Source organism: Pelodiscus sinensis, unplaced genomic scaffold (assembly GCF_049634645.1).
Source record: "Pelodiscus sinensis isolate JC-2024 unplaced genomic scaffold, ASM4963464v1 ctg87, whole genome shotgun sequence".
NCBI classification, from domain to species: domain Eukaryota; kingdom Metazoa; phylum Chordata; order Testudines; family Trionychidae; genus Pelodiscus; species Pelodiscus sinensis.
Window position 1 is genome coordinate 47,501 of NW_027466017.1, and position 25,159 is coordinate 72,659.

At 64.3% G+C, this 25,159-nt stretch overlaps 3 protein-coding genes across 8 annotated transcripts in view; 1 reads left to right on the forward strand and 2 right to left on the reverse strand.

Moving 5' to 3' along the window:
• LOC142825959 (uncharacterized) overlaps positions 1-3,724 on the forward strand; it is a 4,183-nt gene extending 459 nt beyond the window's left edge. Inside the window, exons 2-7 of the mRNA XM_075918283.1 lie at positions 101-424; positions 647-994; positions 2,187-2,331; positions 3,037-3,083; positions 3,190-3,266; positions 3,486-3,724. Of these exons, the coding sequence (XP_075774398.1) occupies positions 101-424; positions 647-994; positions 2,187-2,331; positions 3,037-3,083; positions 3,190-3,266; positions 3,486-3,641 (1,097 nt within the window). The 3' untranslated portion in view covers positions 3,642-3,724. The remainder of the gene's footprint in view (positions 1-100; positions 425-646; positions 995-2,186; positions 2,332-3,036; positions 3,084-3,189; positions 3,267-3,485) is intronic.
• A 708-nt stretch (positions 3,725-4,432) lies between these two features.
• MPIG6B (megakaryocyte and platelet inhibitory receptor G6b) lies at positions 4,433-13,984 on the reverse strand. 4 transcript variants are annotated; one of them, XM_075918281.1, is made up of 10 exons: positions 13,317-13,984; positions 11,707-12,024; positions 11,180-11,467; positions 10,999-11,098; positions 10,767-10,804; positions 10,380-10,474; positions 8,756-10,272; positions 7,884-8,540; positions 6,297-7,792; positions 5,784-5,921 (listed from the first exon to the last, which is right to left on the reverse strand). In XM_075918281.1, exons 1-7 carry the CDS (start codon positions 13,369-13,371, stop codon positions 10,171-10,173), a joined length of 996 nt encoding a protein of 331 aa, XP_075774396.1. In that variant the 5' UTR covers positions 13,372-13,984; the 3' UTR covers positions 5,784-5,921; positions 6,297-7,792; positions 7,884-8,540; positions 8,756-10,170. The 4 variants fall into 4 exon arrangements, with proteins under 4 accessions (XP_075774394.1, XP_075774393.1, XP_075774396.1 ...); XM_075918282.1 differs by lacking the exon at positions 10,380-10,474; XM_075918279.1 differs by lacking the exons at positions 10,380-10,474; positions 10,767-10,804; positions 10,999-11,098; ... (1 more) ...; positions 11,707-12,024; positions 13,317-13,984 and adding exons at positions 4,433-4,559; positions 4,656-4,775; positions 5,000-5,359 and having other exon boundaries at positions 5,592-5,921; positions 7,884-8,003; positions 8,211-8,540; positions 8,756-10,169.
• Positions 13,985-14,137: 153 nt separating this feature from the next.
• ABHD16A (abhydrolase domain containing 16A, phospholipase) lies at positions 14,138-24,835 on the reverse strand. Of its 3 annotated transcripts, none has more exons than XM_075918276.1 (20): positions 24,668-24,835; positions 22,590-22,646; positions 22,170-22,236; positions 21,686-21,772; positions 21,490-21,575; positions 20,884-20,957; positions 20,349-20,453; positions 19,607-19,721; positions 18,768-18,869; positions 18,379-18,442; positions 17,879-17,928; positions 16,965-17,088; positions 16,743-16,847; positions 16,082-16,145; positions 15,612-15,668; positions 15,356-15,418; positions 15,186-15,262; positions 14,983-15,081; positions 14,676-14,722; positions 14,138-14,418 (listed from the first exon to the last, which is right to left on the reverse strand). In XM_075918276.1, exons 1-20 carry the CDS (start codon positions 24,797-24,799, stop codon positions 14,335-14,337), a joined length of 1,659 nt encoding a protein of 552 aa, XP_075774391.1. In that variant the 5' UTR covers positions 24,800-24,835; the 3' UTR covers positions 14,138-14,334. The 3 variants fall into 3 exon arrangements, with proteins under 3 accessions (XP_075774391.1, XP_075774390.1, XP_075774392.1); XM_075918275.1 differs by having other exon boundaries at positions 22,590-22,679; XM_075918277.1 differs by lacking the exon at positions 24,668-24,835 and adding an exon at positions 24,313-24,592.
• Between the last annotated feature and the right edge of the window lie 324 nt (positions 24,836-25,159).

The window sequence follows — 25,159 nt, forward strand, 5'->3', positions numbered from 1 at the left end:
AACCGCTGCTCTGCCCCAGAGGTGGCTGCATCTCAGGGCCGGGCCAGGGGTCCCCGTCTCTCCTGTGCGCTGTCCGGCAGGTCACGTCTGGTGTTTGCAGGCCAAGAGGTGACGGTGGAAGCCGGCTCAAATGTGAGTCTCCCCTGCAACCTGACCGGACCACAACTGACCTGGAAGTGGATCCCGCGCTACCCGCGCTGTGCTGGTGTCAGCAGTGGGATACAAGAGATTTACACAGTGACGACGGCCGGGGTAATCCGCAGCCTGCTGGAGAGATTTAAGAATTGGCTGGGGCTGCAGTCTGAGCCGGGAACCCAAACCTCCGTCCTCACACTTCAACTCACGCAGATGAACGCCTCGGGGGTCTTCTTCTGTGCCAGCGGCAGCCAGAACAGCACGCCCATCTCGGTGACCGTCACGCCCGGTAACAGCCCTGACGGGTGTGGAGTGGGCAGCTCAGATTCCTGGGTTTTCTCCCCGCTCGGGAGGGGAAAGGGGAGGGGGAGAGATGAGGTAGATGCGGGGGCAGGACTCCTGGGTTCTCTCCTCGCTCAGGCAGGGGGAGGAATTTGCCGGGTGCCGGCCCAGCCCGGCCAGCAGGGGGCGTCCCTCACTGGATCCCTCATTCGTGGGTTTCTCTCCCCAGGCTGCCCGGCCGGGGCGTCCATCCAAGGGGCTCCCGAGAGGCCCGTCCGGAGGGGAGCGAGCGTGTCCCTCTCCTGCGCCCCCTGTGGGGAGAAGGGACCCCGCCCGGCCCCAGCAGGGGGCGCCACGTGGCTGATCGATGGGACACCGCTGTCGGATCCCACGGCCCTTCGGATCCTGCGGGGCAACAAGGTGACGCTAAAGGATTTCTCCGGCCAATACGAGGGGCTGTGGAGCTGCCGCCTGCCCGGGGATCCCCCCCGCTCTGGGAGCTACTGCCTGGAGCTAGACCCGGGGGCGCCCGGGATCCAGCCGACACGCCCGCCCAGCCGCGGACAGGACCGATCAGGTGTGTGCATCTGCCGGGCCCTGCCCCCCCCGCTGCTCCCCAATTCCAGCCCAGCGAGGGGTCGGGACCACTGGCCGAGAGGGGTGGGCACGAGGGATGAAAGGCAGCAGCACGGGGCAAAAAAAGTTCCCTACCCCAGAGCCAGCTGCATCCGAGCACTGGAGGAGGGGTCCCCGTGTCACCAGCCCCCCCACCCCAGAGCCAGCCGCATCCCAGCACCAGGCGAGGGGTCCCCGTGTCACCAGCCCCCCCACCCCAGAGCCAGCCGCATCCCAGCACCAGGTGCGGGGTCCCCGTGTAACCAGCCCCCCACCCCAGAGCCAGCCGCATCCCAGCACCAGGTGCGGGGTCCCCGTGTAACCAGCCCCCCACCCCAGAGCCAGCCGCATCCCAGCACCAGGTGCGGGGTCCCCGTGTAACCAGCCCCCCACCCCAGAGCCAGCTGCATCCCAGCACCAGGTGCGGGGTCCACGTGTAACCAGCCCCTCCCACCCCAGAGCCAGCCGCATCCCAGCACCAGGTGCGGGGTCCCCGTGTAACCAGCCCCCCACCCCAGAGCCAGCTGCATCCCAGCACCAGGTGCGGGGTCCACGTGTAACCAGCCCCTCCCACCCCAGAGCCAGCCGCATCCCAGCACCAGGTGCGGGGTCCCCGTGTAACCAGCCCCCCCACCCCAGAGCCAGCCGCATCCCAGCACCAGGCGAGGGGTCCCCGTGTAACCAGCCCCCCACCCCAGAGCCAGCCGCATCCCAGCACCAGGTGCGGGGTCCACGTGTAACCAGCCCCTCCCACCCCAGAGCCAGCTGCATCCCAGCACCAGGTGCGGGGTCCCCGTGTAACCAGCCCCCCACCCCAGAGCCAGCCGCATCCCAGCACCAGGTGAGGGGTCCCCATGTAACCAGCCCCTCCCACCCCAGAGCCAGCTGCATCCCAGCACCAGGTGCGGGGTCCCCGTGTAACCAGCCCCCCACCCCAGAGCCAGCCGCATCCCAGCACCAGGTGAGGGGTCCCCATGTAACCAGCCCCTCCCACCCCAGAGCCAGCTGCATCCCAGCACCAGGTGCGGGGTCCCCGTGTAACCAGCCCCCCACCCCAGAGCCAGCTGCATCCCAGCACCAGGTGAGGGGGCCCCATGTAACCAGCCCTCCCCACCCCAGAGGGGGCCACAGTTCAGCCTCAATTTTCTCCCCAGCACAGGGCAGGAACTTGACCCCTCCCCTGCCCCCCAACTCCCTCCTGCCAGTGATCGGGGGCTGCGTGGGGGCCGTTCTCACCCTGACCCTCATGGCCGCTGCTGCCTTGATTTACCTTCGGAGACGCCAGCCCCGGCGGGCCAGGTACAGGGAGGGGTGGGGCAGGGCGGGAGGGGAATGTAGTTAGAGTCAGCCCATACTGGGGTGGGGCTGGAATGGGGCAGCTCTGGGGCGAGGTGCCATGGTGGGGCAGGATGGGGAGAGCATGGGGGGAGGAAAACCTGGGATTAGAGGGGGACAGTTCTATAGGGGCTGGGAGGGGGGTGAGACGGGGCTATGGGGTGGGGTGTTCTATAGGGGCCGGTCCAGGACTGGGGAGCCAGGCTGGGACAGGGCAGAGGTTGAGGTGGAGGATATGAGGGATGCTGTTCTATAGGGATAGTCTATAGGGGTCAGAGGGGATAATCTATAGGGGGTACGTATAGGATGGATAAAGCTAGCCTAGAGGAGAAGAGAGAGGCTATGCATGCTATGGAGGACAGTGTATAGGCTCCATGGTGATTTAAGGGAGATGGTGTAAGAGTCGGTGGGGCTATAGGGGAAGGGAGGGAAGTATAGACTGGCTGGCTACAGGGGAAGGCTGAGTGACCGTATAGCAGCAGCGTCGATCTATAGGGGCGGTGGTCTGAAAAATGCCCGAGGCAGTGGGTCCAGATGGGTCTATAGGGGAGGGAATTGTATAGACTGGAGACCAGGCACTATAGGGGGTCGTTCCATAGGGGCTGGGCCCAGCCCAGGCGGTTCTCAGCCCCACGGAACCCCTCCAACTGTCCCCGTCCCGCCCCCCAGCGCGACCCCAGTGGCGATGAAGATCGATGGACAGTGGGAGCAAGCAGGTGAGTTGGGGGGCAGGGTAGGGGGCAGGGGGCCCGGCCCCTCTAGGGGGCGCTAGGTGACCCCCCCCGGAACCCTTAACCCTTCGCTTTCTCCCTCCTTTCCCAGCTGAGCAGCCCAGCCCCCCAGAGGCTGGTGAAGGGAAGCAGAACCCCCCAGCCTGCGACCCCCAGCCGGGCGGCGAGGTAACTCCCCGGACAGTGGGGGGGGGGCGGGCGGGCTATGGGTTGGGGGGGTAGCGGGGGGGGCACCGAGGGGCTCTCCCACGGCAGACAACCTGACTCCCGTACAAGTGGGGCCCGGGTGGTCATGGCAGGGGGGCCCTGGCCCCATGGGGTGGTCGTTAAGGGCCCCTTATGGCCTGGGGGGGCTAACGCCCGCTGCCTCCCTCCCTCTCTCCGCAGGGCCCCGAGGGGATCTGTTACGCCTCCCTGAGCTTCCAGCAGCCCCCCCCGGCCGGGGGCCGAGGGAAAACCGGCCCCACCACCATCTACAGCGAGCTGGCCCCCCGCCATGGCCAGCCCCCCGCCTCGGCCACCGACACCCCCGGCTCTGGGTGACCCCCAGATCCCGGTGACCAGGGTGGGACTATGAGACGAGTCCCTCCCTGCTGCTAATTTGCAGGTTGGGCGGGCCGGGGGCAGGTCACTGGCCTTGACAATATTGTAGGTCCTACAGGATGTGTTGGAAACAACCGCAAGCAGGGTGTGGCCTGCTGGGCACGTTCTGGCTGCTTCCAAGGTCTGAAACCGGGGGAGAGGGCCGCTTCTGTGCCTGCCCTGCCATGGATGGCGTAGGTCCTACATTATGTATTGTAAACAAAGCCAGGTGTGAACGGGGCCGGTGTTTGTTAAGCAAGAAGGAAGGTTTCTGCAGGTTGAAGCAGCTGGGGGCAGAGTGTCCAGGGAAATCTATCACAACCTCACAAACAATATTGTAGGTCCTACATTTTCTATTGTAAATAAATCAAAGCCTAGACCAAATGTAAACGCGTTGTCTGCAATTGCACCTCCCCTTCTTCTGCGGGTAGAATACGATGGGAGTGGGTGTCTCCAGGGAGTTGCCCTCCATTATAGTCCACGGAGGGAAAATATTGTAGGTCCTACATTATGGGTGGTAAACAAACCCAACTGTAAACAATGACAGGAGGAGATGCCGCAAAACACTTCCAGGCTTCTTGAAGGTGGAGGAGGAAGGGGAGGGATTCCTCCTACCCCTGCCCAGTCACTGTAGGCCCTACATTATGTAGGGTAAACAAACCAAGTGGTAAACAAAGAGGATGTGGGTTGTGGTTACAGGTTGCCCCTTCTGTAAGCGCCAGCAGAGATGGGGTTGATGCCAGCGAACGGGTATTCGCCACGTCTGCTCTTGGCAATAATGTAGGTCCTACATTATTGAAAGTAAACACACGGCAGCTGAGCAGGCAGGCTGGGGGCTGGGAGGGGAGGTTTCTCAGGTGGCTGCAGTCCCAGGGGGGCCTACAGGAGAGGAAAGGGGGGGTTGAGAAAGCAGGAGGGAGACAGACCCCGTGTGGGGCCCAGCTGGGCTGGAGCCGGGACTTGTGGGGCTGGTACCTGGTGGCGGGGCCAGGGGCTGTCGGTGCGCGTAGCAGAGGGCCCCGACGGAGGCCGCGAGGAAGAGGCCGACGAGGCTGCAGCGCAGGGCCAGCGCCGTGCTCCACGAAGCCCCCGCGACTGGGGAGACAGATGCGTTTAGCAGCTCCCCCCTCCCACCTCCTCTGCCTGGCCCTGGGAGGCAGCCACCTCTGGGGTGGGATGGGACGGCAGGGGGCGGGGTGTGGCCCAGGGATCCCGCGCCCCCGGCCCTCCCCAGCCCCACTGCGTGGCCGTTCTATGCAGCTGGTACCCAGCTGCTGCGCCCCAGAGGTGGCTGCATTGGGCGAGGGACAAATACGCACCTGGAGGGATGGGGCTGGGGTCGTGTCCGGGGCTGGGCGGGCGTGTCGGCTGGATCCCGGGCGCCCCCGGGTCTAGCTCCAGGCAGTAGCTCCCAGAGCGGGGGGGATCCCCGGGCAGGCGGCAGCTCCACAGCCCCTCGTACTGGCCGGAGAAATCCTCCAGCGTCACCTTGTTGCCCCGCAGGGTCCAAAGGGCCGTGGGATCCGACAGCTGTTTGCCATCGATCAGCCACGTGGCGCCCCCTGCTGGGGCCGGGCGGGGTCCCTTCTCCCCACAGGGGGCGCAGGAGAGGGACACGCTCGCTCCCCTCCGGACGGGCCCCTCGGGAGCCCCTTGGATGGACGCCCCGGCCGGGCAGCCTGGGGAGAGAAACCCACGAATGAGGGATCCCGCAAGGGACGCCCCCTGCTGGCCGGGCTGGGCCAGCACCCGGCAAATTCCTCCCCCCCTTCCTCTGCCTAAGCGAAGAGGAATCCAGGAGTCCTGAACCCCCCCCCCCCCCCCCCGCCCATCTACCTCTTCCCACCGCCCCAGAGCTAGGAGAAAACCCAGGAATCTGAGCTGCCCACTCCACACCCGTCAGGCTGTTACCGGGCGTGACGGTCACCGAGATGGGCCGGCTGTTCTGGCTGCCGCTGGCACAGAAGAAGACCCCCGAGGCGTTCATGTGCGAGAGTTGAAGTGTGAGGATGGAGGTTTGGGTTTGGGTTCCTGGCTCAAACTGCAGCCCCAGCCAATTCTTAAATCTCTCCAGCAGGCTGCGGCTTGCCCCGGCCGTCGTCACTGTGTAAATCTCTTGTATCCCACCGCTGACACCAGCACAGCGCGGGTAGCGCGGGATCCACTTCCAGGTCAGTTGTGGTCCGGTCAGGTTGCAGGGGAGACTCACATTGGAGCCGGCTTCCACCGTCACCTCTTGGCCTGCAAACACCAGAGTTTGAGGGTGTCCTCCCCACGACAGAGCCAGCATGACCAACCCCCCTCAGTGGGGGCTGAGATGCAGCCAGCCCTGGGGTGGGACAAGGGGCTGATTGTGGAGCGTCCCCTCACCGTGCCCTGCGATGCGGCCACCTCTGGGTCGGGCGCCTGGGTGACGACTGAACAGAAGTGCGGGAGAGGAAGTGAAGGGGGGGGACCCAGCAGAAGCTGCAGGGGGGGGGGTTTAGGGGGGGATCTCCAGCTGGGAGGGGGAGCCTTGGGCTTCACGCCCTGTTTGCAGACGGGTTCGTGGCCCCGGGCCCGACCCTGCTGCCCCATTTCCTACAGCCCCTCCCCCCAGCCTGGCTTCCTCCTTACCTTCCTGCGCCCCCAGGTCCCTCGCTGCCAGCAGGGCCAGGGCCAGAGGCAGGAGCAGGAGGCGCATGGTGGTGCGGGTGGGGGAGGGCGCTGGGGCGAGGGGTCTGCGGCCGTGGAGGGCGCCTGCCTCTGGGGAGGGGCGCTCACCCGGCGACTGGGAAGAGGAAGCCGGAGCCAGGCTCGCACAGGCTGTGACAAGGGGCCTTGTGCAAGCTCCTCTGGCTAGTTCCAACCCGCCTCCCCCCACGGGGCCCAGAACCCAGGAGTCCGGCCCCCCCGGGCATCCTCTGCTCTCACCACTAGCCTGCACAGCCCGGGAAATGAGCCAGAAACCCTGCTCCCCCCCTTTCCTCTCACCCCTCCCTTCCCAGAGCTGGGGGGGAACCCAGGAGTCCTGGCTCATCCCCTCCCCCACCACGCTCCGCGCCGCCCCCCAGTGGTCCAGGCTGGTGTGGCAGCCCTACATTGGTCATTCGGGGCTGCTTCCCCCCCCCCCGCAGGGCCCTATGGGGATCGGCTACGCCCCCCGAGCTTCCAGCAGCCCCCCCACAGCCGGGGGCTGAGGGGAAACCGGCCCCACCTCGGCCCCCGACACCGGGTGAGCCCCAGAGCCAGGAGACCAGAGGGGGTCTACACGAGTCCCTCCCTGCCGCTAATTCACGGCCTTGACAATATTGTAGGTCCTACAGGATGTGTGGGAAACGACCCCACGCAGGACGTGGACCAATGGGAACGGTCCTGATGCTTCCAAGGTCTGCAAACCGGGCGAGGGGCCCGCTTCTGGGCCTACCCTCCTGCAACCGATGGCGTAGGTCCTACATTATGTGTTGTAAACAAAGCCAGGTGTCGACCCGGCCGGTGTTTGTTAAGCAGGAAGGAAGGTTTCTGAGGGTTGAGGCAGCGGCGGGCCGGGGGCAGAGTGTCCAGGGAAATAGTGGTAGTGGGAATCTATCACAACTCCACAAACAATATTGTAGGTCCTACATTTTATATTGTAAATAAATGAAAGTATTCACTGGACCAAATGTAAATGTGTTGTTTGCAGTTTCACCGCCCTTCTGTGGGTAGAATACAGCGGGAGGGGGTGTCTGCAGAGAGCTGCCCTCCATTATAGCCCACGGAAGGAAAATACTATAGGTCCTACATTATGTGTTGTAAACAATCCCAACTATTAACAGTAGATGCCACAAAATATTTCAAGGATTCTTGAACCCAGAGGAGGAAGGGGAGGGATTCCGTCTACCTGTGCCAGGGTCACTGTAGGTCCTACATTATGTAGGGTAAACAAGAGGATGTGGGTTGTGGTTACAGGTTGCCCCTTCCGCAAGCTCCAGCAGAGATGGGGTTGATACCAGTGGACGGGTCACAGCCCACGCCTGCCAGCGATGGTGACAATTATGTAGGTCCTACATTATCGAAAGTAAACACAGGCAGGTGAGCAGGCAGGCTGGGGGCTGGGAGGGGAGGTTTCTCAGGTGGCTGCAGTCCCGGGGGGCCTATAGGAGAGGAAAAGGGGGTTGAGAAAGCAGGCGGGAGACAGACCCCGTGTGGGGCCCAGGGTGCGCTACCCCCCCATAGGACTGGTACCTGGTGGCGGGGCCAGGGGCTGTCGGTGCGCGTAGCAGAGGGCCCCGACGGAGGCCGCGAGGAAGAGGCCGACGAGGCTGCAGCGCAGGGCCAGCGCCGTGCTTGACGAAGCCCCCGCGACTGGGGAGACAGACGCGTTTAGCGCCCCCTCACCTGGTGCTGGGAGGCAGCCACCTCCGGGGTAGGGAGGGAGCGGGGTGCAGGGGCTTGTCCAGGAATCCCGCACTCCCGCCACTCCCCAGCCCTACAGCGTGGCCGTTCTATGCGGCTGGTACCCAGCTGCCGCGCCCCAGAGGTGGCCGCATTGGGCAAGGGACAAATACGCACCTGGAGGGTTGGGGCTGGACCTGGGGGGGCGCGCCCCCCGGTCTAGCTCCAGGCAGTAGCTCCCAGAGCGGGGGGGATCCTCGGGCAGGCGGCAGCTCCACAGCCCCTTGTACTGGCCGGAGAAATCCTCCAGCGCCACCCTGTCTCCCCGCAGAATCCGAAGGGCCGTGGGATCCGACAGCGGTTTCCCATCGATCAGCCACGTGGCGCCCCCTGCTGGGGCCGGGCGGGGTCCCTTCTCCCCACAGGGGGCGCAGGAGAGGGACACGCTCGCTCCCCTCCGGACGGGCCCCTCGGGAGCCCCTTGGACGGACGCCCCGGCCGGGCAGCCTGGGGAGAGAAACCCACGAATGAGGGATCCAGTGAGGGACGCCCCCTGCTGGCCGGGCTGGCACCTGGCCAATTCCTTCCCCTCCCTGTGCCTGAGCGAGGAGGAACCCAGGAGTCCTGCCCCCCCACTCCTATCTATCTCATTCCCGCCCCCCAGAGCCGGGAGAGAACCCAGGACTCCAGGCGCCCCGCCCCACACCCGTCAGGGCTGTTACCGGGCGTGACGGTCACCGAGATGGGCGTGCCGTTCCGGCTGGGGCTGGCGCAGAAGAAGACCCCCGAGGTGTTCATGTGGGTGGGTTGAAGCATGAGGAGGGAGCTTTGGGTCCCCTGCTCTAGCAGCAGCCGCAGCCAATTCTTAAATCTCTCCAGCAGGATGTGGCTTGCCCCGGCCGTCGTCTCTGCGTAAAGCTCTTGTATCCCACCGCTGACACCAGCACAGCGCGGGTAGCGCGGGAGCCACTTCCAGGTCACTTGCAGCCCGATCAGGTTGCAGGGGAGACTCACGTTGGAGCCGGCGTCTACGGTCACGTGTAGGCCTGCCAACACCAGAGTTTGAGGGGGTCCTCCCCACGAGGGAGGCAGCGTGAGACTCTCCTCTGTGGGGGCAGAGATGCAGCCACCCCGGTGTGGGACAAGGGGCTGATGGCAGGTTGCCCTGCCCTGAGATGCGGCCACTTCTGGGGTGGGGAACAGCTGAACAGAAGTTTGGGACAGGAAGTGAAGGGCGTAGCCAGCAGAAGCTGGGGGGAGGGGCGCTTACGGGGGGCGCTTTGGGCTTCACGCCCTGTTTGCAGGTAGGTCCACAGCCAAGACTGCTGCCCCATTTCCTACAGCCCCCCCCCCCAGAGTGAGGGGGCGAGCTCCATAGCTGGGTTTCCCCCTTACCTTGCTGAGCCCCCAAGTCCCTCCCGGCCAGCAGGGCCAGGGCCAGAGGCAGGAGAGGGAGGCGCATGGTGGTGGGGTGAGGGGCCTGCGGCCGTGGAGTGCACCTGCTTCTGGGGAGGGGCGCTCACCCGGCTACTGAGAAGAGGAAGCCGCACCCACAGGGTGTGACAAGGGGTTTTGTGCAAGATCCTCTAGTCCTACCCCCCACGGGGCCAGGAACCCAGGGCTCCGGGCCTGAGCCTGCTGTGGCTTTAACCACTAGCCCCCACCGCCAGCAAAATAACCCCAAACCGCTGTGTCGCCCCTACCCCCCTTCTTTCCCAGGGCTGGGGAGGGAACCCAGGAATCCTGGCTCATTGGCAACCGGCCTGCATTAGAGGCAGCTGTGGGGTGGGGTGCAGGGGCTGGTCCTACGGCCGAGTGCTGCGATACCGCTCACTCTGGGGGCACAGCCGCTGCATCGAAGTCTGGGGCAGGCAGTAATGGGGAACCGAGGTCTGCTTGAACCCCGTCCCCACTGCTTGGACCTGGGCCCAAAGGGGCGGGGTCGGTGAGGACAAAGACGAGACACAAGAGGGGTGCAAGGGTGGAGTTTAATGCCGTAAGGTGTTAAAATCCTGTGGCAGAGAGTGCCACAGGTTAACAGCAACTGGTAGCTGCTTCCAGCGGAGTTTTCCATCCCCGGGGAGACAGGAGTGGTCCATTCAGATAACGATGGGGGTGGTGATGGGGTGGGGGGGTGTCAGACAATAGTAGCATAGACCGTGGGCCCATCCGGGGGAGACAGGAAGCCATGAGCTGCTGGGGGGTGTGCCACTTCAGCGTAAAGGAGGGTGTTTGGGACCTGGGAAGAGAAGGGTAAAAAGATGGAGAGGCCCCTGCTACTCCAGCCCTGCCCCCCGACTCTGCCGCTGGCCCTCGTTCCTGACCCGCAGCCCCTGCGTCCCTCACCTTCCCTTCCCCATTCAGGGGCACCAGGCATCTGTCGGTCGATTTGTCTCCAAGCCGTGGCTCTTCCAAGGGGGATAAACTGAGGCCAGGGGCCCCTTAGTGCAGGATGGAGAGAAGGGGAAAAAAAAATGAAAAAAGGGAAGAAGAGAGTTGGAGGAGGTGGGGGAGAATCTAAATCCACCTGTGGAACTGTCCGCCGCTGGCTTCCCTCAGAGGGGAAAAAGCCAGGAAGGTTACAGGTCCAGCTGCTCAGGCAGGGGCTGGGGGAATCCATTCTACACTCAGCTGAGGAGGTGGGATACAAGGGTAGATGGGCCCAGGGGCCTGACCTTTGGTGGCAGCGGTGGGATACCAGGCTTGTGGGTGGGGTTTATTTCCCTGCCTCACCTGTTTCGGTCTCACGGTTCTTTGGATCCCGTCGGGACCTGGAAGGGGGGAAGAAAGGGGAAGGTTCAAGATGAAAAGGTTTCCTCCTCCCCCCTCCTGAGTCCATCCCTCTCCCCCACCCACCTTGGATTTTGCTCTGTGGATTCGTGGCTCTTCCCCCTCCTCCCCCCCCGCACTTAGTGCCACGGAAGGGGGGGGTACCCCTGCCTGGACTCCTGCCTCCCCGACTCACCTGACCCCCCTCTTTCTCCGCAGGCACCAAGCGGCCAGTCCCGCCGTGACTGGAACCAGAACGGAGGCCATGACCCAGGTCGCCCACTCGGTGCCGGAGCCTGTAACGGAGGCAGGTCAGAGCCGGCAGGGTGGCACCAGGCAGCGGGGGGGAGGGGAGGGATAGCGGGACCCCAACTTACCTGTGGCCCTCGCCCGGAGGGGGGGCGCCACGCAGAACTCAAAGCCCTGGGGGGGGCCGTTGCGGGGCTGGCATTCCCAGTGCCCCCAGGCCTTGCCGTGGGACGAGTCCAGCTCCACGACAGCCCCCTGCTCCCGCTTGGTAGCCCAGGCCCGGTTGCCCAGGGGCTGGGAGTTGAGGCGCCAGCGGAAGGCCCGGAGCGAGGGCTGCGGGGAGCAGGGCTGGCAGCAGAGGATCAGCGTGGAGAGGGGCCCCGGGGAGGAGGAGATGGTGAGGTTGTTGCGGCAGCCTGTGGGGAGAGGCGGGGGGTCAGGAGGGGGCGCTGTGGGGAGCAGGGCAGGCGGGATCCTCTGTGACCCCAGATCCAGTGGGGGGAGGGGGACTGTGGGGGCAGCGTAGCAGGAAGTGCGTGTGTGGGGAGAATCAAAGCAAAAAAAAAACGTGGTTCACCTCTGGAACTACCCGCCACAGGATTCTCCCCGGCAGGGAAAGGGGAAGGAGGGGGAGCCCCCGTGACCCCCGCCTCACCTCCCTTCACCTCCAGCCGGATGGGGGGCTCGTTCCTGGTGGCCCCCAGGCAGGTGAAAGTCCCCGAGTCGCCCATGCGGAGGTCGCGGAGCAGCAGGGAGCCCCGGGCCGAGGGGTGGGGGTCCAGCCGCCCCTTGAAACGCTCCAGGGAGGGCTCCAGCTGCGAGTCCAGGCGAGCGATTTCTAGCTGGTCCTCGGCCACGCCGGCGCATTCGGGGTATTGGGGGGACCAGACCCAGCGCAGCGGGGGGCCCGCGACCTCGCAGGGCAGCGCCAGCTCCGCGCCGGCCGGGTGCTCCTTCAGCCGCGGGAAGGACGCTGGGGGCGGGAAGAGGGTTAGCAAAGCCCCTCCCACCCATGCCACAGCCCCCTCCCCGGCCCTGCCGGGGCCCGACTCTGCCCCACAGCCTCTCCCGCCCCCTCCCCGGCCCTGCCGGTGCCCCTGACTCTGCCCCACAGCCTCTCCCGCCCCCTCCCCGGCCCTGCCGGTGCCCCTGACTCTGCCCCACAGCCTCTCCCGCCCCCTCCCCGGCCCTGCCGGTGCCCCTGACTCTGCCCCACAGCCTCTCCCGCCCCCTCCCCGGCCCTGCCGGTGCCCCTGACTCTGCCCCACAGCCTCTCCCGCCCCCTCCCCGGCCCTGCCGGTGCCCGACTCTGCCCCACAGCCTCTCCCGCCCCCTCCCCGGCCCTGCCGGTGCCCGACTCTGCCCCACAGCCTCTCCCGCCCCCTCCCCGGCCCTGCCGGTGCCCCTGACTCTGCCCCACAGCCTCTCCCGCCCCCAGCCCTGCCGGTGCCCCTGACTCTGCCCCACAGCCTCTCCCGCCCCCTCCCCAGCCCTGCCGGTGCCCCTGACTCTGCCCCACAGCCCCTGCCCCCTCAGCCCTGCCAGTGCCCCTGACTCTGCCCCACAGCCTCTCCCGCCCCCAGCCCTGCCGGTGCCCCTCACTCTGCCCCACAGCCTCTCCCGCCCCCAGCCCTGCCGGTGCCCCTCTCTGCCCCACAGCCCCTGCCCCCTCAGCCCTGCCGGTGCCCCTCACTCTGCCCCACAGCCCTGCAGCTGAGCCCTGCCGGTGCCCCTCACTCTGCCCCACAGCCCTGCAGCTGAGCCCTGCCGGTGCCCCGACTCTGCCCCACAGCCTCTCCCGCCCCCTCCCCAGCCCTGCCGGTGCCCCTGACTCTGCCCCACAGCCTCTCCCACCCCCTCCCCAGCCCTGCTGGTGCCCCTGACTCTGCCCCACAGCCTCTCCCGCCCCCAGCCCTGCCGGTGCCCCTCACTCTGTCCCACAGCCCCTGCCCGCCCCCTCCCCAGCCCTGCTGGTGCCTCTTGCACCGCCCCACAGCCCCTGCCCCCTCATTCCCGCCCCCAGTACCTGCCCGCCCCCTCCCCAGCAGTGCCGGTGCCCCTCACTCCCGCCCCCCAGACTCTACCCCCCCAGTCCTGCCAGTACCCCTCACTCCTGCCCCCCAGCCCTGCAGCTGAGCCCTGCCGGTGCCCCTCACTCCGCCCCACAGCCCCAGTCCTGCCGGTGCCCCGCACTCCCGCCCCACAGACCCTGCCCCCCCAGTCCTGCCGGTGCCCCTCACTGCCACCCCCTGCCCCACCATTCACCCCACATCGGGCCAGGCCTGAGCAGGGCCAGCAGGACCCAGATGGTGGAGTCCATCAGCTCTGGGTGATCTGTGTCCCACTCCTGGGCTGGGGTGGGTCGTGGTTTATGCCTCCGGGGCTGACTCAGGGGCTGGGGCCTTTATCGTTGCATCCCAGACTTCCGTCACCGCTTCCTTTGGCCCCTCCATGGCGTTAACTCTGAAACCTACTGACAGTCGCCTTCCCTCCCTGCAGGTTGTGCCTGCAAACACCTCATCCTACAGCCACGACGTGCCCCTCACCCGACTGCCCGCCGTGAGCTGATGTGCCCCCACCTGCCCTATTGACAAATGCTGGCCAAGAACCATGTGGCAGGCAGTTCCCCAGGTGAAATCACACGTGCCTGAAACCAGACTTGTCACTGTGTAGCAACCAACTTCCCCGCCCTCTGGGAACCGGCCGGAGCCAGCTTTAACGGGAAAGGAGACGGGTGCTCTTCTGGGAGTGCCCCAGGCTCGTTATAGGCAGTTGCTAGTGGCTGTGAGTTCCCCAGGCTAACGACCCGTCGCCCAAGGGCATCCCCTATTGTTGTGATCACAGCCTGGTGCCGAGAGATCTCCAGGCTCATTAAGGCGATAGCCAGGCTGTAAGAGGGCAGCCCCCCGGCATATGGGGCTCAGAGCGAATAGTGGAGAAGAGGCCAAGGGTGAGCCAGCCATCCTGCTGAACAATTCGGGCCCACCTCCAGGAGCTGGGAGTTCCCCAGGACCCTGCTGGGCCTCGAAGCGGAGAGCTGCCCCCCAGAGGTGGCCGCATCACCCCAAGCAGACACACACCCGGAGTACAAAAAATACCTTCTTTACTGTTAGTTTCTCTAGCACGGGGGCCCCCAGAGGCAGGGAGCGGGGGCGGATTTACAGCGTGGGGCAGGCAGGGCCGGGTTCACACAGTGGGGAGGAGGGCCCGCGCCGTGTAAAACAAACGGGGGGGGGGGGGGGGGAGTGCAATTGATGGGCGTGAGGGGGGTTGGACCCCCCCGCTACAAGTGCCAGGGCAGATGGAACTCGTGGGGCGGCAAGGGGGTGCAATGCGTCGCCTCGAAGTTCCGCAGGTGCTTCCGGGCCTGGGGGGGCAGAGAAAGGGAGGGGGGGAGAGTATATTAATGATGGGGGGGGCAGGTAAAAATGCTGTCAGCCCCTGCTATAGCCACGAGACCCCCCCCAGCAGAGCTGGGAAGAGAACTCTGCACCTTCCCCCCCCCCCCTCCGCTCTCATCTAGTATCTTCCAGAACCCTGGAGGATGCTGACAGAGGGCAGAGTTAAGGGTATTTTCCAGCCAGACAGTTCAGGCCCCGGGAGGGGGACATCGGGGGCACTCACCAGGAACAGGGCCAGCTGCCGTCGCCCCTCGGGCGTCATGTCGTCTCCTGGGGGAAGGCGAGAAGTCAAAGGTCAGGCTGACCGACACCTCCCAGACTTGCTTTCACCCCTCCCCCCACCGCCTCACTGGCCACTGCCCCTCCAGTAAACCTTCCCCAGCCACGCCATAGGTGGAAATCCCACCTGCACCCACCCCATTGGCCGATCCCCAACTCCCACACCGGCTGGTTTTCACTCCTCCCCACCCCCAACCTGAGCCGCAGCCCTGGGATCCCATTGGCTGCCCCCACGGCTGCCCCACACTCACCCACGCTCCAGGGGAAGCGGTCTCCGTGCTCGGCCTGGTAGGATTTCAGCACGGACAGGCACCAGTCTTCTTCCACCTCGTAGTGGCTGTACACCGAGGCTGCAGGGAGCAGGAGGTTAGAGCAGGCCGATGTGGGGCCTGGACCCCTGGATTCTCACCCCAGTTCTGGGAGGGGAGTAGGGCCTGGTGGGTAGAGCCTTTACCTTCCTCCACGGCGCTGGAAGCTTCTAGCCATTCCCGAACGACTCGCACCCCCTCCTCGCCCATCACCTTGGGGTACCTGGAACCGGGGGCAGAGTGGTTAGACACACTGGGGTCGGCCGCGCCCCTCACTCCCGACCCACAACTCCGACCCTGGGCTCCTGCGACTCACCGGTGCTGGAGGAGTTTCAGGAGCAGGTCATTCCCTCTGTTGGACATTATATCTTCCGGGACCCTAGAGGATGCCAACAAGGGGCAGAGTTAAGGGTATTTTTTCAGCTGGCTCGTTTACAGGTGTTTGACAGTTCTAGAACCTCAGAATTCACTCCCCAAATCCCATAATGCCCCACATCCTTCCCTAGGGGAACCAGGGTGGCTCCCAGGTCCCTGACTCTAGCCACTAGCCCCCGGCCCCAAGCTTTACTCACGTGGTGGTGATAATTTCATCTTTCGTTCTTCTGACCAGTAATATGGGACCCTGGTATCTTGGGAACAGAGAAATAAAACAGCTAAGTGAGGCTGCCTGTCTGGAGGGAGTGAATTCTCTCTCATCTTGGACAGAGATGTTTCACCATCAGCAAGATGTCCCAAGGGTTATTAGCGAGGGCTGAGATTAAGGGGGAGCTCAAGAAGGGATCAAGTTAACCTGCGGGACTCCCTGCCACAGGATATTTGGAAAGACTAAGGGGAAAAAAGGGATTTAGCCATGAATGTGTATTAAATCAAGCAACAGCGAGTTCCACAGGTTATCAGCAAGGCCAAAAACTTAGCAAGATTGGGCAAAGAGATCAGGGTTCACAGCCAGAACCCGTCACCCAGGGCAGAATTATTAGCCGAACCGACACTCGCCAGGTCCCCACTTCTCCCGGCCGCCCGCACCCCAGCACCCCATCTTTACCTGCACAGCTGCTCGCCGTTGTTTAAGTTCAGATGCTGCCTCACCGTCCTGGTGACCAGCCCTCCTAGGACACGAGGAAGGAGAACGTGAAAACAATCGTGCAACATGGGAGGCTCCAAAACATTGTGGCACGAGGGGTGGGGGTTGGGCGGTGTTTATTGGCTGGTTGGAGTCACATGATGGGGGGGGGGAACTGTGATATGAGATTGGCTGGTGGGTTCTTGGGCTAGTCCATGTGTCTGGGACAAACCAGGTGGGCAAAGAAGGGAAGCGGGGTGGATTTAAAAAAAAAGGCCAAACCATGTAAGCGGAGGGAGGGATGGAGAAAAGGGCTGAACCATGTGGGCAGCGGGAAGGGGGGGGGGGGGAGTGAACAAACAGGGCCAAACTGGGGGGGAGGAAGCGATGGAGAAAAGGGCTGAACCATGAAGGCAGAGGGGATGGGCGGGTGAACAAACAGGGCTAAACTATGCGGGGGGAGGGAGGGTGTGAAGTGGAGAAAAGGGCTGAACCATGTGGGCGGAGGGAGGGAATGGAGAAAAGGGCTGAACCATGTGGGTGGAGGGACAAGGGGGGGAATAAATAGGGCCAAACCATGGTGGGGGGGAGGAGGTGGAGAAAAGGGCTGAACCATGTGGGCAGAGAAGGGGGGTCCACTTACGGCAGCTTTCCGGCATGACCTTGAGCGCCAGCGGGACCAGGTCGTCGAAGGAGGCGTCGAGCACCAGGGCACTGATGTCGGGGTACGACATGGCCGCCCAGGTGGCTGCAGGAGGGAGGGCGGCGGTGCGTCAGTGGGGAGAAGGGAGCTGACAGGTCCCCCCCCCGACTCCCACTGCCTCCCGCCCCAGCCCCACGGGCTCCCTGCCCCGCAGCCCGGTACCTGCGAAGCCCCCGATGGACCAGGCGTACACCACGATGTCCTCGGGCAGGAAGCCCAGGCGGTGGATGGCGTATTGCAGCACCACGTCCATGGCGTTGGCCTCGTTCTGCGGCAGTGGCACGCCCTGCGGGAAGAGGGACGGAGTTACAGGGGTGGGGGGGCTGGGTTCCGCCCCCGGATCTGGGAGGGCAACGGGGGTTAGTGGTTAGAGCTGGGGGCTGGAAGCCAGGACTCCTGGGTTCTCCCAGCTCTGGGAGGGGAGCGAGGACTAGTGGTTAGAGCTGGGGGCTGGGAGCCAGGACGCCTGGGTTCTCCCAGCTCTGGGAGGGGAACGGGGACTAGTGGTTAGAGCTGGGGGCTGGGAGCCAGGACGCCTGGGTTCTCCCAGCTCTGGGAGGGGAGCGAGGACTAGTGGTTAGAGCTGGGGGCTGGGAGCCAGGACGCCTGGGTTCTCCCAGCTCTGGGAGGGGAATGGGGACTAGTGGTTAGAGCTGGGGGCTGGGAGCCAGGACGCCTGGGTTCTCCCAGCTCTGGGAGGGGAGCGGGGACTAGTGGTTAGAGCTGGGGGCTGGGAGCCAGGACGCCTGGGTTCTCCCAGCTCTGGGAGGGGAGCGAGGACTAGTGGTTAGAGCTGGGGGCTGGGAGCCAGGACGCCTGGGTTCTCCCAGCTCTGGGAGCGGAGCGGGGACTAGTGGTTAGAGCTGGGGGCTGGGAGCCAGGACTCCTGGGTTCTCCCAGCTCTGGGAGCGGAGCGGGGACTAGTGGTTAGAGCTGGGGGCTGGGAGCCAGGACGCCTGGGTTCTCCCAGCTCTGGGAGGGGAGCGGGGACTAGTGGTTAGAGCTAGGGACTGGGAGCCAGGACGCCTGGGTCCCACGTGCCCAGACAGCAATTGGGACTCGGAGTCACAACTCACCGTGCTGCCAGCAAAGCCGGGGTGGTTCCATCCAAGCACCGAGTAGCCAGCTGGGAGGGAGAAACGGGGGAGGGCGGCCGTGTTAATGTGTGAGGGACAGAGCCAACCCACCCCCAGCAGGTGCCAGAGAGATCAGCAGTTGCAACAATGTGCAGGGAACTGAAGGGCAGTTCTACTGTGGAATATGGGGGCGGGGGGAGCAGGGAGAACCACAGCTGCAGGGTAGGACACCCCTACCTCCATGCACAAAATGGATGGGTCCAAAAGGCAGCCCCTTCTCCCCACCAATCCCGTCCCAAAGCACAGGAATGCACTGACCCAAAGAGCAACATCACCAGCCCTGCAGAGCAGGTAGACTGGTCCAAAAGCAGCCATTGCCCCCCCATGCAGAGAAGTGGACTAGTCCAAGCATAGCTGTGCCCCACTGTTGCCAAAGGGACTGGACTCTACCACGGAGGAAACAGGAGGGGGGATCCCTCCCTCGTGACGCCCGATCGTACCATCCAGGGGGGTGGGCAGGCAGCCGACCTCGTAGAATCCAGCATTGCCTTCGCAGCAGATCACCTGGGGGGCAGAGGGGATAAAGAGGGGCCCTCAGCAGCAGACACAGGGGCCCCCTTTGGGGTTCCCTCTCCGGCCCCAGCCCACCTGCCTCCCTCTGCCCTAAGTTGCTGTGGCTTTCCTGTGTTCCCCACCCCAGAGCTGGTCGCATCTCAGCGCTGGGCGAGGCCCGTCGTGCGGCCGTTTCCCCAGCTGCTCTGCCCCAGAGGTGGCTGCACTTTGGTGACGAGGATATTTCCCCTGTGTAACCCACTCCCCCTCCACGGCTTCAGCTCGGTTCCAGCCCCAGCTGACTCCAGCCCCCCGGAGCAGGCAGGGAAACGCTCACCAGTTTCTTGCCGCGGGGCTCGGAGCTTTCCCGCCGGTCCATGAACATGGTGTCGATTTCGTTACCGTCGCAGGCCAGCAGCTTGGCGCGCTTCCCGTTGTACTGCGCCGCCACGGGGAGGGGACAGGGAGGAAGAAGCGGGGGGAAGGGAAGGGAAGAAAGATTGGAGCCAGGTTCAGCTGGAAAGTCAGGACTCAGGGGACTTTCCCCCGGCTGCAGTAGTGGGGCCTAGTGCTTAGAGCAAGGGGGTTGGGAGCCACGATTCCTGGGTTCTCCCCCCAGCGCAGGGAGGGGAGTGGGAGCTAGTGGTTAGAGCAAGGGGGCCAGGGGCCAGGATTCCTGGGTTCTCCCCCCCAGCGCAGGGAGGGGAGCGGGAGCTAGTGGTTAGAGCAAGGGGGCCAGGATTCTTGGGTTCTCCCCCCCAGCGCAGGGAGGGGAGCGGGAGCTAGTGGTTAGAGCAAGGAGGCTGGGGGTCAGGATTCCTGGGTTCTCCCCCCCCAGCGCAGGGAGGGGAGCGGGGGCTAGTGGTTAGAGCAAGAGGGCTGGGGGCCAGGATTCCTGGGCTCTCCCCCCAGTGCAGGGAAGGGAGCGGGGCCTAGTGGTTAGAGCAAGGGGGCTGGGGGTCAGGATTCCTGGGTTTTCCCCCCAGCGCAGGGAGGGGAGCAGGGCCTAGTAGTTAGAGCAAGGGGGCTGGGGGCCAGGATTCCTGGGTTCTCCCCCCAGGGCAGGGGGCGAGTGCTAGTGGTTAGAGCAAGAGGGACCGGGAGCCAGGATTCCTGGGTTCTCCCCCCAGCGCAGGGGGCGGGGGCTAGTGGTTAGAGCAAGGGGGCTGGACTCACCTCCTCCACCAGGCGGGCCTGGCCCTGCAGCAGCATGGGCATGACGGCTTTCTGCAGCAGGTAGACGGAGCCGGGGTAGAGCATCCGGCGCCCGAACGTGTGCGCCACCACGTAGCTGGGGGGGGCAGAGAGAGGCGGGTAGGCCGGGCAGGGGGCAGGAACCCAGCTGGGCCCCTCCCCGAGATCCCCTCCTGCCCCAGCCAATCAGCAGCTGGGATCCCCCATGGCCTGAAAGTCCCGTCTCTGGTTTGCCCCCTGCCAATTGGCAGTGAGGGGCCCCGCAGCCAATCAGAAGGCAGGATGCCTTCACCCCCCCCCCCCCCCCGCAAGCTTCTACATCCCTCAAGCCTCCAAATTGTACCTCCAGCCAATCGGCAGCCAGGATCTGTTCCCATCCTTCCAAGCCCCACCCACCATCCCTCAACCAATCAGCATCCTTCCCTCTCAGCATTCCAGAACCAGCAGGCCAGCCAATCAGCAGACAGGATCCCGGCCACCAACATTCTACAGGCACCTCCCCTTCTCCTGGCGGGCCAATCAGCCTCCAGAAGATCTTCCCTACATTCCAGCTCCTCCCCCGCCTATCTGGCCAATCAGCACCAAGGAGACCTCTCCTCCCCTGCCTCCACCCCCCAGATGCTTTGGGCCTCCCGCATCTTCTCCCGGCGCCCCTCCTTCCAGCCAATGGGAAGCCAGGATCCCGCTAAGCCCCTCCCCCAGGGCGGAGGGGGGCGGAGCCTACCCAGTGATCTGGCAGGGCAGTTTCTTGATGGCCTGCAGGAAGCCGTTGGCCGCGCTCCGGTGTTTGGGCTCCGACCGGAGCAGCGCGACGTTCCGGGAGTCCGACCTGCGGGGGCAGCGCACAGGGGCTTACGGCGGGGAGCCGGGACGCCCGGGTCCTCTCCCCGGCGCTGGGAGGGGAGTGGGGGCTAGTGGTTAGAGCAGGGATGAAGTTGGGAGTCAGGACGCCTGGGTTCTCTCTCTGGCACTGGGGGGGAAGGGGGAGCTAGTGGTTAGAGCAGGGGGGCTGGGAGCCAGGACTCCTGGGTTCTCACTGGCCTGGCAGTGGGGGCTAGTGGTTAGAGCAGGGATGAAGTTGGGAGTCAGGACGCCTGGGTTCTCTCTCTGGCACTGGGGGGGAAGGGGGAGCTAGTGGTTAGAGCAGGGGGGCTGGGAGCCAGGACTCCTGGGTTCTCACTGGCCAGGCAGTGGGGGCTAGTGGTTAGAGTGGGGGAGGCCTGGGAGCCCCGACACCTGGGCCCTCTCCCTGCACCCACCGGCTGGAGGCCTCGTCCCAGCGGAAATCCACAGGCCAGCTCCTGAAGTCGAAGTTGTAGCTGGCGAGTTTCTTCTGCGGTGGGGGGCAGAGAAGAGGCGGGTGAGCGAGAAAGGGAGGCAGAGGGGTGTGCGCAGCCCTCCCTCCCGCCGGCCGGAATGGGTCAGCCTGCCCCATGGCGGAGCCGGCAGCACCAGCCCCCGGGCTGGCCGGGAGCCACTAGGGGGGTGAGCCCCACCCCGCAGGGCCTGCACCCTAGTGTGGAGGGGGAAGGCAGCTGTCAGACACCAGGGGAGATGCAATGCATTCTGGGAAATGGCACCGTGGTGGGGGTGGGGGGGAGAGAAGCAGCAGGAGCATCATGGGAGACACCACAGCCCCGGGCCCCTGAGCATCATGGGAGACAAGGGCAGAAGCAAAGCATTGTGGGAAATACAGACAGGGCTGCCTCCCCACCTCTCCCATCCCCAAAGACTTTGGGGGGCAGGACAGGCAGGAGCATGCTGCAGGGCATCTTGGGAGCTGGCCAGGCTGCAGGGGAGCGTGGGGGGCAGCCCCCTTGGAGGAGGGGCCAGAGGGAGGGATCCGGGTCCCCCGCCCCCTTCACCTTGATCTCCGGGGTGCCGAGACGGTGGCTGTCTTCCAGGATGGTGATGAATTGGATGTACTGGGGGTTGGTCCAGCGCCCGATGCCTGCGGCACAGAGAACGATCAGGCACATCCGGTATAGCCGGGGAGAGAACCCAGGCGCCCTGGCTCCCAGCTCTCCCCGCTCGCTCTAACCACTAGGCCCCACTCCTCACCTCGGAGGCAGGCGACCCCGGCCAGCAGCAGCAGCAAGGTGCCCACGTAGTGCGAGAAAGGAACCACCTTGGACATGGTTAGGTATCCTGCGGAGAGGCAAAGGTCCCTTATCCCGATTTCAGCAGCCACCCCGGTGGCCGCCCCAGGAGGGGTCAGCCTGGAGCGACGCAGCCACCTCAGGGGCGTGACCGCTGGGGAACAGCTGCCTAGAACGCCGCCCTGTGCGGAGGTGCAGCTACTTCTGGGGTGCGGCCGCTGGGTCACAGCCACATATAACGCTTCACAGGGATGGATCATCTGGCGTGAGATGCACCCCGTTATGGGGCTGGCAGTAATCCAGTCACATCCCGGCCGTTTGGGACAGGAAGTGAAGGGGATGATGGCAGCTATGAAGAGAACAGCCGGCCGGGAAGTTCAAGGGTGGCAGAAGCAGGATTTGAGCCAGGGCCCAAGGGGAGACCCCCGCCTTTCCGCACCCCCTACCTTTTCGATACAAGTAGAACATAGCGAGGGGAGAAGTGTAGTAGGAAATGGACCACAGCACGGATGCCTGTGAGCAACAAGAGAGGATCAGTGGGCTGAAAAGCAACCAAAACCCACCCTCAGGAGTCCTGGGTTTGCTCCAGGCTCGGGGAGAGGAGTGGGGACTAGCGGTTAGAGCGGGGGGGGGGAGGTTGGGAACCAGACGTGGGGTCGCTGCAGGGCCGGAGTATCCAACCCAGCCAAAGCCCATGGGATGGAATTAAAGACAAACATGTTTTCGCTGCACAGTGTGAGTCATGTTTCCCTCTGGGGCAGGTTGGGGAGGGACCCAGGCTGGGAGCCAGGACACCTGGATTCCACAGGAAGACCTAGCCCTGCCCCACAGTGGGAAAAGAGGGGGTGGGGGGGGGGGAGACTCACCAAGGCCAGGATGCTGTCTGCATGTTTCTCCAGTGTCCGCGGCTGGTAGTACGACTCCTGGGGGGAGAAATCCCTCGTCATCTGGGGAACCTATGGGGGGGAGTCGGGTGACAGGCAGGGTGGGGAGTTAAGTCCCCAACTTAGATGAACCCAGACAGGTCCCAGTGCGGATCCCCATGCTGCCACCAATACAGCGTTTGGGCTCAGGTGTGTGTAAGGGTGTGTCCTAGGCATCAAAGCTGGGTGCATTTTGGTAATGCCACCTCAACCTGACCCACGGAAGGGCACGGCAGCCATTTTGACCACCTCAGAGGGGATGCCAAGCCCACCCCTCCTGAGCAACAAGGCGGCTCAGGAAGGGGTGGGGGGGGGGGGGGGGAAAGGTGAGCAGCAGTAGCCATTTTGAAGTAACGCCAACCTGGCACAGGCGGCGTCGGGGTGCGTCAATCATTTTGAAGGCACTCCTGGAGTGCCGTTTTGCAAGGCAGGCCAACGTGGCCCCTCAGAGTTGGGGACGTGGCAGCCATCTTGTTTACACCAGACACAGGAGTCGGGCCAAAACGGCACCACTGGGGAGGAGGCAGGGGAGGGCACCCGCTCTGGCGCTGCGGCACTGGAGTCGCGCCAAGTTGAAGTCTCCGAGGGACGGTGTCCTGGTGGCCATTTTGGGAACGCCTCCCATAGGAGTTACACCACCCTGGCGCCTCAGGGCAATTAGGATCACGGTGGCCATTTTGGAGTCATGTCAACTTGGTGTCTGTGGAAGATGGAGTCATGTCAACTTGGCACCCCTGGGAGGGATGGGGGTGGTGATGGTGGCCATTTTGGAGTCACGCCAACTTGGCATCCCTGGGAGGGATGGGGGTGGTCATGGCAGCCATTTTGGAGTCACGCCAACTTGGTGTCCCTGGGAGGGATGGGGGTGGTCATGGCAGCCATTTTGGAGTCACGTCAACTTGGCGTCCCTGGGAGGGATGGGGGTGGTCATGGCGGCCATTTTGGAGTCACATCAACTTGGCATCCCTGGGAGGGATGGGGGTGGTCATGGCAGCCATTTTGGAGTCACGTCAACTTGGCGTCCCTGGGAGGGATGGGGGTGGTCATGGCGGCCATTTTGGAGTCATGTCAACTTGGCATCTGTGGAAGATGGTGTCATGGCAACAGGGTGAGAATGGGAGCCTAGATAAGGGGGAATATTAATGTTGGGGTCTGGGAGATACCATTCTCTCCCTGCCATTTTCTACCATGGCCTTACTTATTGTGCTAGCAATACACTAAAGAGCATGGGGGCTGCCCCCCCATTTCCTGCAATAGTCTGTCCCAGGTGGACATTAATACCCTGATGGCTGGAAGATACCCTGCTGGATAATGGGGGAGGTGAAGGGAAGGGATTTCTTCTCAGTGGACTGACCCATTAGGATAGCAAGACACTAGAGCCAGAGGCCATTTACATTCACACATGCCCCACCCATTCTGCACAGTGGTCTCTCCCAAGTGGGTGAGGTCATCATTTCCTTAGAGGCTGGGAGATACCATATCAGGTGCCAGGGAGTGGCACCCTCCCCCCATGTCTTACAATGGTTTCTCCAAAGGAACATCAATAGCCATGAGGTTTGGACCATACCATTGAAAAACTGGGGGGGGGGGAGAGGAGAGAAGAGGTCAAACTCTTGTGAAACTCCCCAATTTCCTACAATGGTCTCTCCCATAAGAGAGCGCTTACCAGTGCCAGAGATGATGGAAAGGACTTTAGCGCCTCAGGTCCTTGCGTGACACCCCGCCCTCCATTTTCTACAATGGTCTCTCCCGAGGGCGGGGGGTATCACTCCCCTGGAGGAAGGCCCCATGCTGGATAACGGGGAGCAGCCCCACAAAAGACCCAAGTTCACCCCACTTTCCATAATGGTATCGCCCAGAGGTGTGTCAAGACCCTGGGGCTCAGAAGATTCCATGATGGAGAATGGGGGGGAGGGAGCGGCCCCCCTTCCCCCGCAATGGTCTTGCCCAAGCACCCATAGAGATAACGGGAGCCCGGGCGATACCATTGCCTCCCGCGGGGGGAGGGGGGGCGGACTCACCCAAGAACCATCCTGGGCGGCTGGGCCCCCCTCGGCCGTTTCGCCCCCGTCCCGGAGGGGCCTGGCCGGGCCCCGGTCTCGATAGACCCGGTAGAGCCGCGGCCCCAGCACGCAGCTCAGCAGCTTCGCCATCTTAGGCCGGACCAAAGCCGGGGAGCGGGAGGGGGGGAGGGGAGATAATAAAAGAGCGCTACTTCCGGGTTCCCTACGGCGGCCGCCGGCGGACACGTTTATTCAGGGGATTTCTGAACGCTTCCACTCCCTTTTCTCCTCCCCCCCTTGCTCTTAAAGGGCCAGGCGACCATTTCCACCCCCCCAAATTTACTACTGTGTGTGTGGGGGGGGGGGGATAAGAGGGGATGTTGCCATGACTACGGGCTGGGTGGCCGCTTTTGTGTCACCCTAGCAGGATGGAGGGGGGTGGGGCTCACGCCAAGGGGGCCGGCGCCTGGCAGCCTTTTTTGGGGGGGGGGGGGCGCCAACTGGCCGCTG